The 21741-nt window shown below is 41.1% G+C and overlaps 1 protein-coding gene and 1 long non-coding RNA gene across 6 annotated transcripts in view; one reads left to right on the top strand and one right to left on the bottom strand.

Annotated features, from left to right (window-relative positions):
* TMEM170B (transmembrane protein 170B) overlaps positions 1 to 5915 on the bottom strand; it is a 38658-nt gene extending 32743 nt beyond the window's left edge. The window contains exon 1 of the mRNA XM_020889883.2: positions 5329 to 5915. Within this exon, the coding sequence (XP_020745542.1) occupies positions 5329 to 5425 (97 nt within the window). The 5' untranslated portion in view covers positions 5426 to 5915. The remainder of the gene's footprint in view (positions 1 to 5328) is intronic.
* An 85-nt stretch (positions 5916 to 6000) lies between these two features.
* Positions 6001 to 21741, top strand: part of LOC139031605 (uncharacterized) — a 94773-nt gene continuing 79032 nt past the window's right edge. For all 5 annotated transcript variants that reach the window (XR_011484107.1, XR_011484105.1, XR_011484106.1 and 2 more), the window contains exons 1-2: positions 6001 to 6453; positions 7812 to 7901. This is a non-coding gene — a long non-coding RNA (uncharacterized lncRNA). The remainder of the gene's footprint in view (positions 6454 to 7811; positions 7902 to 21741) is intronic.

Below are 21741 nucleotides of genomic sequence, written 5' to 3'. Positions count from 1 at the left end.
ATACGTTTATATTCTGATAGTTAACTATTCAAGAATCAAACTTATAGCCTACACAGTCTTAAGACTTATCTGGAAATTGCTTTAGGTTTAAGAAATATCATCTGGACCTTGGACATGGTATTTCCAGAAGATACAGATGCATGATTCAAAGATAATGAGGTGGGAATTAAGAAAGTAAAAGCCTGAAGATGACAATTTTAAGTTTTGAAAAATGATAGTGGCTTCATTCTTGATCAAGATATACAGCTAGGTCTTCCAAATGACAAAATCTTATAAAGTAAAAGTCACTTATTAATTGGCTCAGCACCACAAAAGAGTAAGGGATTTTTCATGTTTGCAGAAAAAGTGAATTTGGGGATCAGGCACAAATATTGAAGAGTAGCACACTGTCTTTAAAACTGCATTTACACTGAAACATGTATATCACCATATGTGAAACAAATCACCAGTGCAAGTTCAATGCATGAAACTGGGCACTCAAAGCTGGGGCGCTGGACAACCCTGAGGGATGGGATGGGGAGGGAGGCGGGAGGGGGTTCAGGTTCAGGGACGCATGTACACCCATGGCTGATTCATGCCATTCATGTACGGCAAAAACCACTACAATACTGTAATTAGCCTCCAATTAAAATTAATTAATTTAAAAAAGACTACATTTACAAAACGCATCTGTAAGTGGACATCTGAAATACTTTTATCTACATAAACTCACCTCCTATAACAGATCCTTCAGGAATGGGACATTAGAACACAGGGTAACACTCAGAGGAGCAAACCCGTCTGGGAGCACCGCCAGAGAAAGGTTCTGGCTACCAGCATGAGGTTTTGTTGCTGTTTAGTCACTGAGTCCTAGCCAATTCTTTGTGACCCCCCCACCCCCTGCCGTCCCGAACTGTATTGCCCACCAGGCTCCTCTGTTCATTGGATTTCCTGGGCAACAAAACTGGAGTGAGTTGCCATTTCCTGCTCCAGGGTATCTTCTCGAGTCAGGGATCGAACACCCAGTCTCCTGCTTGGCAGGCAGATTACCACTGAGCTAGCTGGGAAGCCCAGTACAAGATGTGAACAATTACAAATATGTATAGCAGATACCAAGTTGTTTTCCCTCTTTTTCTGATAACCTGATTAACACTAGAGTGGCTTAGCAACTACAAAGTCTAAAGGTGGAATATAATAGTGTGCATGTATACAGGGAAAAGAAGCACACATATATTTTATAAACACACATACACACCTCTGACCTTCATTCCAGTTTGAATTCCCAGTTTCTCGGTGTTTGTATCAACAGAGAAGACAGCACCAGCTCCCACATTTGCTGCTGACACTGGGAGAGGGGTGCAGCCTACCTTCGCTTTTTTTCATGGGGACCAGTTATTCCTTTCCCAATACCAGCTGAGCTGTGTTTACCCAGGGGTCTAAGGATCCTGCCTCCTTTTAAGTAAGAAAATTCTTCTCTAAACTCTTAGCAACCAAACCTGGGTGGGAACACAAGGTTGGGAGCCAGTGTAAGCTGAAGAAAATAAATGTAAAGCAAAAGAATACATTTCACTGTAGATCATTTTTTAAAAGTCAGGTTACCCACAAAACTGAAAGAGTATATACATACTGAATCTAATTTTAAGTTGTGGCAAGGAGGAGGGCTCTAAGACGTATTCAGAGAAAGAAAAAATACTTGAGAAGGAAGGAAACCACGTATCTCTCTACTTGAGTGAGCTGAATAAGCATATAACCTACACACAGTTAACAAACAATTTGGGAATCCTGAGAATCACACACACTGGGAAGTGACAAACACAGAAGAGAACCCTGGCAATAGTTGCTAAGTGACAAAGACGAGGTCTCCAAGGGTTAATCTCTATATGGAATCCCCATACTACTGTCTTCCTGGAAGGAGAAAAACACAGACAGAAACTGGTATAATTTCTAAAGCTAGATATATAATACATATGGGTCACTAACTTTTACAGAGACTATGGCAACTTAACATTTTAGAAAGATTATTACTATTATTATCACTAGTCAATATCTTACAATGTCCAGTATCTGTTATTTCTGGAAAAATTTAGTTCCATTCACCCACTCTTGGGCTCATTTGGAGTGAATACTTACACAGCGACTTTTACGTGCCTTAAGATTTATCATCTGTCAGACCTCCTGAGTTAAGAACTGATGTGGAATAAAAGCAAAAGGTACAGAACTGAGAGTCAGTGAACATCAGTTCTAGTCCTGTCCCTGTCATAAATGACCATTTGATCCCAGCAGTGTGTATTTCAGTAATTCTATAATGAAGTAACCAAACTATATAACTTCTATCTCCAAAGTGTTAAGCTAATTCTAATTTTTAGTTTCTATCACTTTTTAAACATGTATTTCTATCAAAGCAATACATACGTAAGACTCGTTTCTAAAAGTTGGTCTTTAGATCTAAAATACATCAACCTGGTTCTACACTATGCTCCTTTCTAGTTTCATCTCCAAGTTTATGATGATGACAAAAAAATGCCTTCTGACTGAATAATCACAATCTGAAAAAGTAGTAGTTTTCACTTATGAGCTGATTCAAGCAAGGTACTCTATGCTTCAATGTCTGAGTCTACAAAATAAGGATAAACATTACTCTCTCTCAAAATGGTTGAAAAGATGAAATAAAACAAATGAAAGAATGGCAAGTAGCACCAAAGATAGCATTTGTATGTTTTAAAGGTATGACAATTATCTATATAAATTGCTTAAACACCTTATGTCCTCCTTAAAAGCATATTCATTCCAACAGATGTAGCTGAAAAATAAGGCAACCAGAGTGTTTTAATCATGCATCTGTGAAGTATTGTTTTAAAAGCTCAAAATACATGCATTGAGCATATACTATGTGCCAGATATAACATGCTAGGGTTCCAGAATTCCATAATTACAAGGACCCAAACTTCAGAAAGCTCACAGTCTCAAAGACACGAATAAAACGGAAAATGTAACTGAGAAACGTAACAACAAAAGCATGTACAAGGAGCAGAAGTAGCAGGATGAAGCGAGTAATTCGGCTTGTGTGAGGACAGAGGAGCAGCTAAAGCAGCTTGGAAAGGGAGAAGGAGCGGTTCTGCAGGCAGAGGCCAGGGCTTCAGACCTGCTTAATCATTTCGAGCTATATGAAGTCGGTCAACTTAATTTACCTTCCCGAGCTTCTTTGTAAATCTTCTGTGTTCTGATGATTAGAAGTAATTATTTGTAAAGTGCCTGATACATATCAGGCATTCAAGAAACGGAAGTTATGTTGCTTCACAAGTCGGGTTTGACTTCTTTTTAATAGACTGACTTCTAAATGGCACGCAGGAAGCATCTCTTAACTAATGATCAAGCTGCATATGGGATCAGCATGGAGAAGGCCATAAGGAACCACATCACAATGTTACCACCTGCAGAGTCCATTTTTTAGCAGTGAAGTCGTTCCTAACACGTGGTACATTCACCTGCTGGTGAAGCCTATTTCTAATCTGTTTTCTCCATTTTCACAGAATTTTGCATACTCAAGATTGTATTTATTTCCTAGAAGAGGTTCCCATGCTCCTCGGTCCCACCTGAGTCCTGGTTTTGAATATTCAGCATATTCCATATTCTTTACAAAATGGCAAAGTCCAATGAGAAACTAATGATTATTAAGATTACATAAGGAGATAATTGGAGCTAACCCTGAGTTGAGACTACTATTGTTAACCTAATGGTTGAATGGGAACTGTAAGCCACTATAATGATTCAGAATCTTAAAAGTATTTCAACATATTGTTAACTCTGGCCAGGAGGCTGTTACATTCACTCTATGGTTCCCAAAATTACTTTTCTCTAAATATCCACTGATGAGCTAAGACAGCCATTAACATATATAAATACATATACTCAAATCCTCATTTTTCATTTTACAACATTTGAAAACTTAACAGTGGATAAATACAAAGAAAGCCCTAAGTAAGATAAAGCAGTATATCACAAAATTCAACTGAATTATAAAATGGTTTTTATGTCAATTTAGGTTTTTCAGAACTAAAAACATGTTCCTGACCTGCAACCATCATGTAAGATGGGTGTGCTCTGAGTTAAATAACACAGATTAAAAGTCAGTGAATCAGTCCAGAATTGATGTTAATTTCAGTTTCCACATGCAAGACACCCAATGTCTTTAAAGTCAGCCCTCAGTTTTTCTCTATGAATATCTAAATTTCATATATACCAGACTTTATAATATCTTGTACCCTATCAAGAGAGGTTATATTTGTAAAATACTCGTCATCCTCTTAACCAGTTTAACATAATGCATTTTGAAATACTAATGCTCTATCAAAATTAGCTCTTATACAAGAATTAAATCCTGAGTATGTCTGAAAGATTTTTCACTGAGAAGCAGGCACTGAGGGGTCATCAAACCGCAACTGAAATTACTTTATCTTGTAAACACTCATCTTTAGAAGGTATGTTTTAAATTCAGGGTATAAGACAAGCATTTCTATAGTAACCAAGCTAGAAGTTTCTTCACAAAGCAGACCTACAAATTCTATTTTTAAAGTCTGAGTATTATGGCTCACTTTTACAACCAGAAATTGCTGTTAATTATTATAACATGTTAAGTCCAATTCTCTCCTGACAGCCTTGACTTGTGAAGGGAAATACACAAGATTATCAAATGTCACAGGGGCAGCAGCTTGAGGGCAGAGGGAAAGAGACAAAAGGAGATAGAAGAGGAAGAAGATATACGATAAAAGCAAAAAGTGCTTAGAACGCGCTACACCTTGGTCCAGCCCGTGACCTAATATAATCTACTTAAGGAGTCATTTATATCGCCAAAAAAAAAAAAATTAACTGAAGCAAACCGATCAATGCGAGCAGGCAATTTAAGTCCTGCATTCGACTTGAGATTTGCTATAAAGAGCTAAATCAGAAAAAGATCGGAAGAGCAAGAAGCGCGTGTGTGTGCGTGTGTGTATGCAGGTGGGGAAGTGTGTGTGTGTGCGCGCGCGTGTGTATGTATGCAGGTGAGGAGGGGGCATAAATAAAGGCTAACTGTACTAACACTCGGAGCTAAAGCAGTGCCGCGCGTACTACGGAGGCAGGGCGGGAGGGAGCGAGGCGGGGGTCGTGGACTGTCCGCAGCCACCCTGGAGCCCGGGGGCGGGGGGCGCTCGGGGGCCGGAGTCGGCGCCCCCAGAACGGGCACGGGCCGGGTCCCATTCCCATCCTCCAAGCCGGGACCGGGGGCCGCGAGCTCCGGAGCCGGGGTGACGCGGGGAGCCGGGAGGCGAGGGGCGGCGCCGCGTCCCGCTCCCCACCCGGCGCATCAATTACCCGTGAGGTTCCTCAGCACCGTCCCGTGGGCCCAGAGGCTCAGGACCTGCTGCACCGACAGGTTGATCATGGAGGCGTCGCCCCCCTCCGCCTTCATCTTCCCCGGGGGGCGCCCGCCGCCCTCTCCTCGGGCTCCGGGGGCGGCGGCGGGTGCGCGGCTCCTCCAGGCCGCCGCCAACGCCGCCGCCGCCGGGGAAGGCTTCGGGGCGCCGGGCTGGTCGCTGCTGCCGCCGCCGGGCCTCCGCCGGGGGGCCGATCAGCGCGTCTCCCAGGCAGCCCCCTCCCCGCCGGGGAGACATTGAGGACCGCCGGCCGGCGAGGGGCGGGGGCCGGGCGCTCTCCCCGCGCGGCCCGCGAGCGAGGAGGACTCGGGGCGCTGTGGAGGCCGCGGCCTGTTAGGGGCCGCGCCGCGCGAGTGAGGAGGCCGAGGTCACGCCGCGAGGGCCGGGGTGACGGGCAGCCGGCAGGTGCAGCCCCCGACGGGGCCCAGGCATCACCGCGCGAGGACGACGAGAGGCGCGACGCGGACGAGCCGGCGGCGGCGGCCGCGGCCCCTCCTGCCGCCCGCCTGCCCACCCTCCTGCCGCCGACACTCGAGGACCCGCCCCCTCCACCCGCGGCCGCCGGCGGGCCGCTCGTGCGCGCGCACACGGGCCCCCTCGCCGTCCGCCCGCCCCGCCCTCGCCGCAGCCGCCGCGCATGCTCATTCCCACGACCCGCCGCCCTCCGACAGCCGGCCGGCCCCGAAGCCCTCCTCCTCCCCTCTCCCCCACAACTTCTCGCGCGCGCGAGCTCGCGTGGCTCGCGGGGCCGAGCGTCGGCCCCGCAGTGGGGCGGGGGGAAGCGCTGCCTACGTCACTAGCGCCACCGCCGGCCCTCGCTGCTGATTGGACGCTCCGAGGGAACCGCCTCCACGCCCTCTCTCCCTCCCTCCGCCCCCCCCGCCCCGGCCCCGGGCCGCGAGCGCGCGCCCTGGGAGAATCCGCCGCCCGGCGGTACCCGGAGCGCTAGGCCCCGCCGGCGGCCGGGACCCTACGCGGCGGGAAGCGCAGTGTCCAGCTCCCACGGGTGGATTCAGTGACGGTTCACATTTTTGGTTTCGAATGAAATGCTTTGAATAAAAAGGTTTGAGTACAACTTTTTTTTAAGTGTAAATACCTCAAAAGATTTGAAATATATGTCAGTTTGCGAGTTTGGGTTTTGTTTTTGTTTTTTGTTTTGAGAGCATCAGATGACCTACAAGGAGTGCAGAATATATTTGGAGGCCATTGAAACAGACCCACTTTACGATTCATCCAGTGCATTCTTCCTACAGGAAGACGCTGGGCCCCGCGTGGTTCCCCACATCTGAAATCACCGACGGTACCCGGGGGTGGGCAGGTGTCCCACGCCTCAAGGAGGGAGCTCGCTCTTTTTTTTCCGTGACAGTACTCTTTGTATCTAAATTGGAAACGTCTCTATTATTTCCACCCCCTTCCCCATCCAGGACTTAAACTAGATCTCGCTTCCTATGGTTAGCTGCCTATCGTCATGTCCATGGGAGGCCAAGGAACTGTCTAAAGTTCAGCTACGACAAACTAAACTCCTCCTTCAAGTTTGAAACCTTTTATCTTGAAAACTATTAAGTTTGGGTAATAAAAACATATGCACTAGGCAGCTGCCCCTCCCCCATCCTTTTACAAAAGAAAATCTGCCAAGGACACCAAAGCTCTTGCTAAATCATCAAGTATGTTGAGCAAAACGCACCTGTAAAAGGGTGTTCTTGGTGACTGCTTTAAAAAAAAAAATATATATATATATATATAGTTATGTACGGATGTATTTGTGTGTATGTGGGGGGAAAAAAAATGTACAACCCAAGAGTGGTGAGTTAAGTTTCATCTGGGGCAAAATGAAGACTGTAGCCCGAGAGAGCCTCTCAGATAACTATGTGGAACTGCTCTGAAGAGGTGGGACGAGGTCACTGTATGTGACTTCCATGAAGAGGATGCTTGCACTTAAGCACACATTTTGGCAGACAGTTGCTAGTCCCAAGGAGCAGATGTCTCCATTAATGATTTTAGTGCTTTTCTAGATAGGAGAAGATGCAAGAAACTGGGCTCATAAAGTCTTCTGAAAGTCTCTAACTATCTGAAGACCTGTTCTGCTAGCTTTTCCTGGAGATTAGAGTGCTTCATTCCTGATCTCCTCCCTTATCTCCTTTCAGGGTGTCCTGAATGTTAGTAATTGCACTGGCTAAGGACTTCATGCTTATAGAGCCTGAAGTCAAGAGACATTCTTTAGTTGGCCTGTGTTTTATCTGTTTGATGTCACAACACAGGAGTAAAGGGAAAATTTTGTATCACTAATAGGAACTGAGCCAAAACTCATAATGTGGAGTGATTTTCTTCTGAGGACTTAGAATTAATTAGATCTTAAAGATTTTAAAATATCAGACAAAAGAGCCTTTACTATTTTTTAAATTCACTTTATTTTGCAAATAGGGGAAGCTTCTGCAGAGTTGACTTGACAGAGGTGACACCACTTTGCAGTCAAGTTTCTGAATTCCTTAACTCACTATCAAGTGCATTCTGGTAAGGTTCTGGGTGGGAAGATGCAAGTTACCTAATGATTACCAATAAGAGAGTTGACATTATATAATTAGTGATATTGGAGAATGTGACTACCTTCAATGTCAGGTTGATGGTAAACTTTCTAAACAGCAGCTCATTAAACTCACGTCAGGAATGTTTAGTTTACATGGAATCATTGAGGTTCTTATCATTCCACACTGTTGTTTAAAACACGGTAGCATGCATTTAAAATATTCAGAACCCGGGACAGTGTCTAGCAAAAGGTATTCATCAAATATTTGTTGAATGAATAACCGGATAAGCTTCATAGAAAAGTTAGCATTTTTCTTGTTTCTTGTAATTTTTTTAAGTGGAAACTAAGTGTTGATTTCTGGAAATGAGAAAGTAAGACACAGCAAAGAAGCCCCAAGCTGTTAATGTACTTTGAAAACCAGACAGATTTTCCCCTGCTTTTCAGTTCAATTCAATAAGCATTTATTTGGCATCTCTTATCTGAAATAACATTCTATGCTAAAAGTTATCTATAAGATTTGAAGATCATAAGGTCACAGTTCTTTAGTTTAATACCTCGCATTTAACATGTGTTTGCCTTGATAAAAAAGCTAATGATACTATGTTGAAAGCCTGTATTCTTAAGTGAATTGACTATTTTCCAATGGCTCGGGTTATGAAACCCAAAACTGAATTAATGCAGGTGGAAGTTATATGATTTCTTGCAGATTTTTGATATTGAATTAATGTGCCTGTCAAGGAATGGTTCAGTTACATTCCTGCCAGAAATCAGGGAACACCCCCAAGTAAATACTGGAGGTCTCCCTTAGCCCTGTGGCCTTGAATGTGAAATAGATAGCAATTCATAAAGAGTTCCTGGTTTGTTTCTTACTCAGCAGTAAGGGAACTCCCATAAGTCTTAGCATGTTATTAATTGTCTAAAGAGGGCCCAGAAGAAAGTTTTTAAAATCAATTAGAATATAAAATGATATTGATCCTTTGAGAAAAACATTAACTACTGGGGACATCTTTTTCTCCCCTTTATTATCTTTCTTTCCTGTTGTAAGGTATTACATCATGGAGTCACATTACAGAGGCAGCCTAATTTCATCTTGCTACACGTTGAGTGGGATATGTGATATGTACTGTATGAACCAGCTTCAGTTTGTCTAGTAACCTTTTGGCTTTAACTCTGGTCATGTAGAAATTTCTGATATACTATGTTGTCAGCTTTTTCTTTTATGGTATCTGAGTTTTCTGCTTTAAAATGTCTGTTCCCTGTCTCAGATTTGATTTTTTTTTTTTAAGTCTCATATCTTTTCTAAAAACTTTATGGGTGTCTTTGTTTACACCTTTGGCTCACTTGGAATTGTGTTAGTACAGATCTAATTTTGTTTTTCCAGATGGCAACTGAGTTGTCCCAAAACATTTATTGAAAAATCCATCCTTTTTCCACTGACCTAAAATACTAGCTTTATCATGTACAAAATTTCTATATATACTTGGATTTATTTCTAGACTTTCATTTTTGTTCCATCTATCTGTTCGTGTGTCAGCACCACACTATTTTTATTTTCTTTAACTCTACAATATGCTTCAGGTTCTGCTAAGATAGGTCTTTGTTTTTTACTCATTTTCAGTTTTTTTCCTGATTAATCCTGAATGTGTGTTATTCCAAAAGAACTTTAAAATCAGCTTCTTAATTCTAAAAGTATTACTGGTTCTATTTTCATTGAAATCATGTTACATTTATAAACAAATTTAGGGGATATCGAGAGATTTTAATGTTTTCTTTTACTGAGAAATTTGGTTTTGAAAAGATGTATAATATGTCTTTTTTAGCATCTGTGGATATGCATGTGATTCTTTTGATTCTAAATACATGAGGCTTATATTCAAATATTTCCTAACACATTTTCTTTGACTTTCTGGAGTTAATGGCACTTAGTTATGATCTCTCATTTTTTAATATGTTACTTAATTCCATGTCTTTTATTAGAATTACGTCATTAATATTGTGAGTGAAATTGATCTGTGCTTTTCCCTTTAGAGCTGTATTTAACTTAGTTTTGTGGGTTTTATTTATATTTTGCTAATTAACGTTGTGTTGGCTTTATACAAAATATTTAGAAGCTGTCTTATTTGGGTTTTTCTTTTCCTTCAGCGTTTGGTGAAATTCAACTGTGAAACTGCTGTCAATGCTTTAGGGAAGCAGCTCTTTGTTTATTTTCTTCTATGCAGTGTGTTTTTTTCTATGGCAATTGGTCCATTTAGATATTTTTTTCTCTTCCTGATTTCTTTCTGTAATTCTTTTATTTGGCTTGTTTATATCTGATACAATTTTTAAAAATACTTTGCAGTGGTAATCAATACCTCTTTTGTAAATCTTTTAACTTCTCCAACACATTGCTTATTTTGTGAATTCACTTGTCTTATCTTAATTATATTTGCTAGTCATCCTATATTTTTCCCAATTAACAAGCTGTATTTATCAGTCCTCTGTGTTTCTTTATATTAATTCACTTTTTTCTTTTATCATTATCAGTTATTCTGCTTTTTTTGAGTTGTCTTATCTTAATTATATTTGCTAGTCATCCTATATTTTTCCCAATTAACAAGCTGTATTTATCAGTCCTCTGTGTTTCTTTATATTAATTCACTTTTTTCTTTTATCATTATCAGTTATTCTGCTTTTTTTGAGTTGTTTTGTTATTTTCTGTAAATTTTATGCTAGCTCCTTGATTCATTCATTCGTATTTCTTGTTTCTTCTGCATTGGCAGGCAGCTTCTTTACCACTGAGGCACCTGGGAAACCCTCTTCTTGTTTCTCAATGTAAGGATGTAACTTTGAATTTGCCGTGAGCACTGCTTAGGTTGTACCCTGTAGCTTTTGATGCATAATGTTCTATTAACATTTGCTGTTGTTATCTTCTAGAAATTCTGCCAGTTTACTTTTGATTTCTACTTTGAAGTCATTTAAAAGAGAGATTCTTTTTATAACTTTCAGCTTTCAAAGGGAGGCAGTTCTATATTTGTTAGCAGTTCATAGTTTAATTACAGTGTAGTCAAAGACTATTATCTATACCATTTCCATGTTGAAGGATACACTGATGTTTTCTTTGTAGCCTAGTGTGTGGTTAATTTGGGGAAGTGAGTGCGCAGTAAAAGAAGGTGTATTCTCCATTTTGGGGCTTCCCTGCTGGCTCAGACAGGAAAGAACCTGCAATGCAGAAAAACGATTCCATCGCTGGGTTGGGAAGATCCCCTGGAGAAGGGATTGACTATCCACTCCAGCATTCTTACCTTGAGAATTCCGTGGACAGAGGAGCCTGGCAGGCTGCAGTCCATGAAATCGCAAAGAGTCAGACACAACTGAGGGACTAACACGTTTACTTTTTTCACTTTTCTCTGCTTTTAGGGAATAGTGTGATCTACATGAATAAGATGTAACATATTTATTACATTACTAAAGGTCATCTATAATCTGACATTTTTGTCCACTGGATGAGTTCAGTTCAGTCCAGTCACTCAGTCGTGTCCAACTATTTGCGACCCCATGGACTGCAGCATGTCAGACTTCCATGTCCATCACCAACTCCTGAAGCTTACTCAAACTCATGTCCATCAAGTCAGTGATGCCATCCAGCCATCTCATCCTCTGTCATCCCCTTCTCCTCCTGCCTTCAATCTTTCCCAGCATCAGGGTCTTTTCAAACCGGTCAGTTCTTCACATCAGGTAGTCAAAGTATTAGAGTTTCAGCTTCAGCATCAGTCCTTCCAATGAATATTCAGGACTGATTTCCTTTAAGATGGACTGGTTGGATCTCCTTGTAGTCCAAGGGACTCTCAAGAGTCTTCTCCGACACCACAGTTCAAAAGCATGAATTCTTCAGCCCTCAGCTTTCTTTATAGTCCAACTCTCACATCCATACATGACTACTGGAAAAACCATAGCTTTGACTAGATAGACCTTTGTTGGCAAAGTAACGTCTCTGCTTTCTACTATGCTGTCTAGGTTGGTCATAGTTTTTCTTCCAAGGAGCAAATGTTTTTTAAATTCATGGCTGCAGTCACCATCTGCAATGATTTTGGAGTCCAAGAAAATAAAGTCTGTCACTGTTTCATTCTTTCCCCATCAACTTACCATAAGGTGATGGGACCAGATGCCATGATCTTAGTTTTCTGAATGTTGCATTTTAAGCCAAGTTTTTAACTCTCCTCTTTAATTTTCATCAAGAGGCTCTTTAGTTTTTCTTCACTTTCTGCCATAAGGGTGGTATTATCTGCATATCTGAGGTTATTGATATTTCTCCCAGCAATCTTGATCCCAGCTTGTGCTTCATCCAGCCTGGCATTTCGCATGATGTACTCTGCATATAAGTTAAATAAGGAGGGTGACAATATACAGCCTTGACGTACTCCTTTTCCAATTTGGAACCAGTCTGTTGTTCCATGTCCAGTTTTAACTGTTGCTTCCTGACCTGCATACAGATTTCTCAGGAAACAGGTCAGGTGGTCTAGTATTCCCATCTCTTGCAGAATTTTTCACAGTTTTTTGTGATCCACACAAGTCAAAAGCTTTGGCATAGTCAGTAAAACAAAAGTATATGTTTTTCTGGAACATTGGAGAAGGAAATGACAACCGACTCCAGTATTCTTGCCTGGAGAATCCCAGGGACAGGGGAGCCTGGTGGGCTGCCGTCTCTGGGGTCACACAGAGTCGGACGCAAGTGAAGCGACTTAGCAGCAGCAGCAGCAGCTTGCTTTTTCGATGATCCAGCGGTTTTTGGCAATTTAATCTTTGGTTTCTCTGCCTTTTCCAAATCCAGTTTGAACATCTGGAAGTTCATGGTTCACATACTGTTGAAGCCTGCCTTGGAGAATTTTGAGCATTACTTTGCTAGCGTGTGAGATGAATGCAATTGTGAGGTAGTTTGAGCATTCTTTGGCATTGCCTTTCTTTAGGATTGGAGTGAAAGCTGACTTTTTCCAGTCCTGTGGAACTAGATCAGCCATAGGCTATACATGAGGTTTCACTAGACCATGCTGCATAACAAAGAAACTTCAAATCTCATTGGTATTTCTTGCTGGTATTGCATGAGTGCTGCATCCACACTGTGGTTCCCCTGGGATCTGCCTGGTTCAGCCCAGCCCAGCTCCACAGTCTTCTGACTGCAGATACAGGGCTGAACGAGTAGCTACTCTCTAGGTTCATACTGTCATCATGGTTCAGGGAAGGAAACAGGGCCACCAGCAGGAAACTTGCCTTGTGTACAAAATTTAAGAAGACTTAAAAAAAAAAATTCAGTGATCAGGATAAATGAGTTTTCTAATGCAATATTTTTAAAAACCAACATTAATACACAAATCCATGATGAACAAATATAAAATTTTTTTAATAAAAACAGATTATGACTCTGCTCTTGCATGACCCTGCTTCACCCACCCCACGCTCCCCCTGGTCCTCATAGAACAAGAGTTGCAGGGTCAAACCATGCAAGTGCAATTAAAGTTTATGCTCAGATGGTCCATGTCACGTGTGTGTGTGTGTGTGTGTGTGTGTGTGTGTGTGTTAGTCACTCAGTTGTGTCCGACTCTTTGCAACCCCATGGACTGTAGCTCACCAGGCTCCTCTGTCCATGGCATTCTCCAGGCAAGAATACTGGAGTGGGTTGCCATTCTCCAGGGGATCTTCCCAACCCAGGGATCAAACCTGGGTCTACAGCATTGCAGGCAGATTCTTTACCGTCTGAGCGACAAGGGAAGCCCATGTCACACATACTCACATTCTTTTGGACAGAGGAGGTTGTGTGGTCAAAACGAAAGTGAACAGGATAAGAGGTATTCTGCATAAAGGAAAGAATGACAAAGGAGAGGTGGGTGGAGGCAACAGATGGTTTGAACACATAACACAGTTTAGCACAGGTAGAGTGAGATCTGTTTCCTCCTAGTGATGTATTTGTGCCTATTTCTCTCTCTTCTTATTTTTTTCAGTTTGGTCTTTATGAACTTTGACTCTATATTTTTGACAAATAGATATTGGAGTGTGTTGGATTTTAATTATGATTCTACTTTTTAATTTAAAATGTCTTAAAAAATAAAATTTAAAAAAATAAAAAAAAATCTTAATATGCATTATTAAGTGATGGACAGGGAAGCCTGGCATCCTGCAGTCCATGGGGTTGCAAAGAGTCAGACACAACTGGGTGACTGAACTGAACTGAGCTGAATGTAAAGGTCATGACTTTAGTAGAAATGTTAACTTTTTTGTTGTTTGTATTTACCAAGTATATCTTGCATGCGTGCTGAGTCATGTCTAAGTTACTTTGTGATCCCGTGGGCTATATAGCCCACCAGGCTCCTCTATCCATGGGATTTTCCAGGCAAGAATGCTAGAGTGGGTTGCCATTTCCTCCTCCAGGGAATCAAACCCCCGTCTCCTGTTTCTCCTGCCTTGGCAAGTGGATTCTTTACCACTGGGCCACCTGGGAAGCCCCTTTAAGTATATCTTGGTTCTTTCTTTTCAACCTTTATGAATCATTTTGTTTTAGGGATTCTCTTGCTAAATTTAACTTTGTGATCCAATTTGAGATCCTTATTTTAATAGGAGAATTTAGACAATTTCTGTTGATTTAATAGGTATGTGGTAGCAGTTGTATCAAAGTTGTATTATTATTTATATTTTTGTTGCTTCTTTTAAAATAGTCATTGGCATGGTTTGTTTCCTTTGCTTTTTTTATGCGTCCCATATAATTTGAAACAGTTGGTTCTGTTTTCATTTTTCATGGTAATCTCTATCACCAACATTGCTAGACACTTCATTTGTTTACAATGTATCTGTTGATCCACTCTAAGCAGCCCTAATATTATATACCTTTACTTTCTCCCATCTTCTCTTTTTCATCAACTTCTTCCTCCTCTTCTCCATCCGGTTATAGTATATGATACGTTTTCTACTGTTTACCGTCTAAACCCCAATGGGATGGTATCTGGAGACTGGGCCTTTGGGAGGTCCTTAGGTTGTGAGGGTGGAGACCTCATGAATGGAGTTAGTGCCCTTATAAGAGGAGGCACAAGACAAAGGATCTCCTTAAGCCGTGTGAGGGTGCGACTGGAAGGTGGCCGTCTACAGACCATGAGGAAGCCCATCAGCAGACGTGGAGTCCTGCTGCCACCTTGAACTTGGACTTCACAGTCTCCAAAACACTAGGAAGTACTGTTGTTTAAGATACCCAATCTGTGACGCTTGTCATAGCAGCCCTCACTGACTAAAATTGACCACCATCCAGATGCCAGAATGACACCTGGGTGGTGTGTGTGCTGGAAAACTCCAAGAACCACTGTGAAGGACTTGAACTCCAGCCCTCAGAAGAATGATCTGAACTTTGTGCCCTGAACTAGACCACAGGGATTGCTTACTTTAAAGTTAAAAAGTCATTACTGCCCATAAAATTTTAAACAAAATGCAGTTTTACAATATTTAAAATGCCCAGGAAATAATCCAATATTACTGGACATATGAAAAGCCAGGAAAATTTCAGTTTTCATGGGAAAAAAGATAATCAGCAGCTGTGAACTCCAAGATGACACATATGTTGTAATTATCTGACAAAGGTTTTAAAGCACCTCTTATAAAAATGCTTAAGTAAGGAATCAAAGACAATCTCAACAAAGAAATGGAAACTATAAAAAAGAGTTAAGTGGAAAATTTCTAAACTGAAAAATACAATAACATTCATTGGTTGCAACAAAGATTCCACTCTGGCATGAGATGTTGATAGTGGGGAAGTCCATGGTGTTGGGGAGAAGAAACATGTAGGCACTCCATACTCAGTGCTTAATTTTGCCATGAACTTAAAACTGCTCTAAAAAGATAAAATCTATTGAAAATACAATCCTCAGAGAAAAACATGATCTGAAACGATACATATACCCCAGTGTTCATGGCAGCACTGCTTACAGTAGCCAAAGCACAGAAACAACCTAAATGTACATCTACAGAGGAAAGGATAAAGATGTGGTACCTAATACACAATGCAATATTACTCAGCCATTACAAAGAAGGAAATAATTCCATTTGCAGCAATGTGGATGGATCTGTTGTCATACTGAGTGAAGTCAGAAGGAGAAATATTGTATGACATCCCTTATATGTGGAATGAAAAAGAAATGATACAAATGAACTTACTCACAAAACAGAAAGATACTCACAGACTTAGAGAACTGAACTTATTGTTGCCAGGGGAAGGATGGGGAAAAAAGACAGGGTGTTTGGGATGGACATGCACACACTGCTATATTTAAAATGGATAACCAACAGAGACCTATGGTATAGCACATAGAATTCTGTTCAATGTTATGCGGCAGACCAGAAGGGAGGGGTATTTGGGGGAGAATGAATACATGTATATGTGTAGGTGAGTCCCTTTGCTGTTCACTGGAAACTATCACAGCATTATTTATTAATAGGCTATATTCCAATAAGAAAATAAAAAATTCAGAAAATACATATCCAAAAAATATAATAACCAAAATTAAGAACTTATTGGATGGGTTCAATAGCAGAAAGTTTATAGCATATCTATCCATAAGCACACAAGATTGCCAAGAGAAATATCAACAGCCTCATACAAATGTCCTTCAGTGGGTGAATGGATGAATGAGTTGTACTACAAAGTATGTGCAAACTATATAATCAAATACTATTCAGTAATACAAAGTAATAACAAAACTACTGGTACACTCAAACAACTTGAATGAAGCTTAAAGGCATTATGTGAGTGCGGGGGTGGGGAAAAGCCAGTCTCAAAAGGCTGCGTATTGTATGGTTCCAGAACTCCATGTTTTGGTCAGAATCCCAAAAAGGGGAGCCCCAGGAAACTGAAGACAAAATTATAGTGACTGAAAACTGATTTGTTCTCAGCAATTGGGGTGAAGGGTACCTTTGACTAATAGGGGATAGATAATGCAGGGAATTTGGGGAGGTGATAGAATTATTCTGTATTTTCATTGTGGTGGTGCTCCCATAATTAAAATGCATAAAAATGTGCATCAAAAAGTTCAATTTGAGTGCATCTTAAAATACAATTTTTGACAAAATCAGTGAGCCACATTTTCTTTACTGAGAAGTTTCAGTTTTTTCTCTATTGTCCTGGAATGGGCTGTGGCTAAGAGAAGCTAACTTTCTTGTTTTCATAGGTACCTGATATTTTTGCTTGGGTGCGCACAGAATTATTTTCTTATCTGTGAAGTCCAGTAATTTTACCAGGAAGCATCTCAGACATCTAAGACAAGAAGCAACAGTTAGAACCAGGCTTGGAACAACAGACTGGCTCAGAATTGGGAAAGGAGTACGTCAGTTGTCAAAGGAGTACATATATTGTCACCCTGCTTATTTAATTTCTATGCAGAGTGCATCATGCAAAATGCTGGGCTGGATAACTCACAAGCTGGAATCAAGATTGCCAGGAGAAGTTTCAACAACCTCAGAGACACAGATGATACCACTTTAATGGCAGAAAGTGAAGAGCAACTAAACAGTCTCTTGATGAGGGTGAAAGAGGAGCATGAAAAGGCTGGCTTAAAACTCAGCATTCAAAATACTAAGATCATGGCATCCGGCCACATTACTTCATGGCAAATAGATGGGGAAAAAGTGGAAACAGTGACAGATTTTATTTTCTTGGGCTCCAAAATCACTTTGAACAGTGACTTCAGCCATGAAATTAAAAGACGCTCCTTGGAAGAAAAGCTATGACAAAATTAGCATATTCAAAAGCAGAAACATCAGTTTGCCAACAAAGGTCTGTACAGTCAAAGCTATGGTTTTCCAGTAGTCATGTACAGGTGTGAGAGTTGGACCATAAAGAATGCTGAGCACTGAAGAACTGATGCTTTTGAATTGTGGTGCTAGAGAAGACTCTTGAGAGTCCCTTGGACAGTGAGGAGATCAAACCAGTCAATCCTAAAGGAAATCAACCCTACATATTCATTGGAAGGACTGATGCTGAAACTGAAGTTCGAATACTTTGGCCACCTGACACAGAGCCAACTCATTGGAAAAGACCCTGATGCTGGGAAAAATTGAGGGCAGGAGGAGAAGGGGGTGACAGAGGATGAGATGGTTGGATGGCATCACTGACTCAATGGACATGTGTTTGAGGAAACTCCGGAAGATGGTGATGGTGAGGGAAGCCTGGCATGCTGCAGTTTATGGGGTCATAGAGTCGGACACCACTTAGCGACTGAACAACAACAATCTGAGTTAATCATTTTGAATCAGTGCTTTCCTAAGACATATTATAGGTTTAAGTCTTTGCTTATTCCTCTGAAGTGCAGTTTCAAATTATCTTTTTTGAATATTTCTCCTCTTCCATTTGTTTTGGTCTCTTCTTGGAAGATAGTAAGTAATATATTGGATCTTATTTGTCTGCCTTCCTTAGCTGTCATTTCTTTTTTGGTCCTTTTGGACTGTTCATTTCACTTTCATTGTGCTCACTAATGAATTAAAGGACATCATTCTGTCCTTTACTGTGTCTGCAGAAGGGTTCATTATGTTTCATGCCACTTCCGTTGTGCCTTCACTCTGGATTTCTCTTCTTCTTTCCAAGGTCTGCCAGTTCTTATGTCCTCTCCTTCTGTTGTCTTGACAGATATTCTCCAAGCTCTTATTTCTCAACTTCAAGCTCTCTGTTTCATCAGCTTTTTAGAGTCCAGTTCAGTATTATTAAGGCCTGGAAGACCATATGTCAGCAGGTCACCCTTTTTCTCTCTCTCTGAACTCTCTGCCTTCCGCTCTTTGTCTGCTGCATTTCAGCAACCCTGACCTTCCTGCTCTTCCTTCCACTCTCCAACACTCTCCATCTCAAGGTCCTTGTAGTCACTGACCTCTCTGCCAGCAACACCCCACCCCAGAGGTCTGCACAGCTTGCTCCTCACTAAACTGCCCTTAAAGAAATCTACCTAACGCCAACCCACAATATAGATCTTCCATTATATCTCAATATTATTCCTACCATTGGAGACGTCAGCATTGACTTAAGAGAATAAAACATACATTAGAAAAAGTAAGAATACAATTAACAATCTGTGACTGAGTATACACTAGCATTTTATGATTACATATACATATATATGAGAAATCTGTATGCAGGTCAAGAAGCAACAGTTAGAACTGGACACGGAACAACAGACTGGTTTCAGATCAGGAAAGGAGTACATCAAGGCTGTATATTGTCACCCTGCTTATTTAACTTATATGAAGAATACATCTTGCGAAATACCAGGCTGGATGAAACACAAGCTGGGATCAAGATTGCCGGGAGAAATATCAATAACCTCAGATATGCAGATAACACCACCCTTATGGCAGAAAGTGAAGAAGAACTAAAGAGCCTCTTGATAAAAGTAAAAGAGGAGAGTGAAAAAGTTTGCTTAAAAGCCAAATTTCAGAAAACTAAGATCATGGCATCTCGTTCCATCACTTCATGTCAAATAGATGGGGAGACAGTGGAAACAGTGGCTGACTTTATTTTGGGGGGGCTCCAAAATCACTGCAGATGGTGACTGCAGCCACAGTTAAAAGATGCTTGCTCCTTGGAAGAAAAGCTATGACCAATCTAGACAGCATATTAAAAAGCAGAGACATTACTTTGCCAACAAAGGTCCATCTAGTCAAAGCTATGGTTTTTCCAGTCGTCATGTATGGATGTGAGAGTTGGACTATAAAGAAAGCTGAGCACCGAAGAATTGATGCTTCTGAACTGTGGTGTTGAAGAAGATTCTTGAGAGTCCCTTGGACTGCAAGGAGATCCAACCAGTCCATCCTAAAGAAAATCAGTCCTGAATATTCATTGGAAGGACTGATGCTGAAGCTGAAACTCCAGTACTTGGCCACCTGATGTGAAGAGCTGACTGATTTGAAAAGACCCTGATGCTGGGAAAGATTGAGGGCAGGAGGAGAAGGGGATGACAGAGGATGAGATGGTTGGATGGCATCACCGACTTGATGGGCGTGAGTTTGAGCAAGCTCTGGGAGTTGGTGATGGACAGGGAAGCCTGGTGTGCTTCAGTCCATGGGGTCAGAAAGAGTTGGACACGACTGAATGAGTGAACTGAACTGATGTATGTGTGTGTATTATGTACACATATATAATATATGTACATAATATAATATATAATATCTGTTATACATGTATATAATGTACAATAGTATTTTAATATATTCTATTTAACATGTATATAATATATATGTATTATGTATTATAAGAATAGTATATTGTATATATTTTATATGTTGCATAAAATTTGAGTGTTCAGTTCAGTTCAGTCGCTCAGTTGTGTCCAACTCTTTGCTGATCCCATGAATCGCAGCATGCCAGGCCTCCCTGCCCATCACCAACTCCTGAAGCTTACTCAAACTCATGTCCATCAAGTGGGTGATACCATCCAGCCATCTCATCCGCTGTCGTCCTCTTCTCCTCCTGCCCCCAATCCCTCCCAGCATCAGGGTCTTTTCCAATGAGTCAACTCTTCGCATGAGGTGGCCAAAGTGTTGGAGTTTCCGCTTCAGCATCAGTCCTTCCAGTGAACACCTAGGACTGATCTCCTTTAGGATGGACTGGTTGGATCTCCTTGCAGTCCAAGGGACTCTCAAGAGTCTTCTCCAACACCACATTTCAAAAGCATCAATTTTTTGGTGCTCAGCTTTCTTCACAGTCCAACTCTCACATCCATACATGACCACTGGAAAAACCACAGCCTTGACCAGATGGACCTTTGTTGGCAAAGTAATGTCTCTGCTTTTTAATATGCTGTCTAGGTTGGTCATAACTTTCCTTCCAAGGAGTAAGCGTCTTTTAATTTCATGGCTGCAATCACCATCTGCAGTGATTTTGGAGCCCAGAAAAATCAAGTGTACTTAGGAAATATATTACATATATGTGTGCCCTTTTATATATGCATACAGTGCAAGTGTGTAGTTAGTTACAGACACACACACATATATATACACACACCAAACATATATATATTCCATAAATGCTGATGGTTTTTTAAGAATAGGACAGGATGAATCAGAACCTTCTTCAGAACCAAAGCCGTATGACGCGGTTGCAAGTCTTAGAGGAGGCCGTGTTATACAGGGCACTCCAGTTCCTCTCTCAGTCCCTCCGTCTCTCCTGATGATCAGAGGAAGTGAAGACTGTGTCTTCAGATCAAGCTAACAGATGCTGATTGAGAAAGGGGTGAGTTGGGCAATAGTTGAACAGATGTTATCTCTCAGAATCAGGCCCAGAGTTCTGTGTAACCAATGAGTTGCACAACCAAATGCAACTTCCTGTCTGCAACCAGGCAGGGCACATTTTTTGCTTCTCAGAGTCTGAGCTCCAGGGGACCTCCTCTTTTATTGCAAATTCCGTATATTTGTCCTGGATTTCCAAGCGCAAATAAAGTGCAGGCTGGTGTTTCACTGTGAAATGTGGTGCACAAAATGCAATAGAAAGATGAATAAAGAATTTAATTTACTCCACAGTGAAGACTAAACAGCAAAATAATTCATCGTTCTTGTGTACTAACAGGCCTATTTTAAAAGATCTAATTTTAAGCAAAGTGACTTTTTTGTTAATGATCTTTTGTTTGTTTGGATGGACACTCCAGGAAAGTTAAAATGGGGACAAATTAAAGATGACCCTTTCCCCCTTTGCCTGTCCTTCTTCCTCTCTGAAAATCTGAACATGATGTGAATAGTTTATTAAGCATTTTAAAATCATTGTTTATTCCTTTCTGTTTTTTATAAGCCTTTGGAAAACAAGGCCATTTCCTTCTCATGTATACTGAGATATGAGATATA

This window comes from Odocoileus virginianus, chromosome 27 (genome assembly GCF_023699985.2).
Source record: "Odocoileus virginianus isolate 20LAN1187 ecotype Illinois chromosome 27, Ovbor_1.2, whole genome shotgun sequence".
Taxonomy (NCBI): Eukaryota; Metazoa; Chordata; class Mammalia; order Artiodactyla; family Cervidae; genus Odocoileus; species Odocoileus virginianus.
This window is presented reverse-complemented; position numbering and strand designations above follow the sequence as displayed.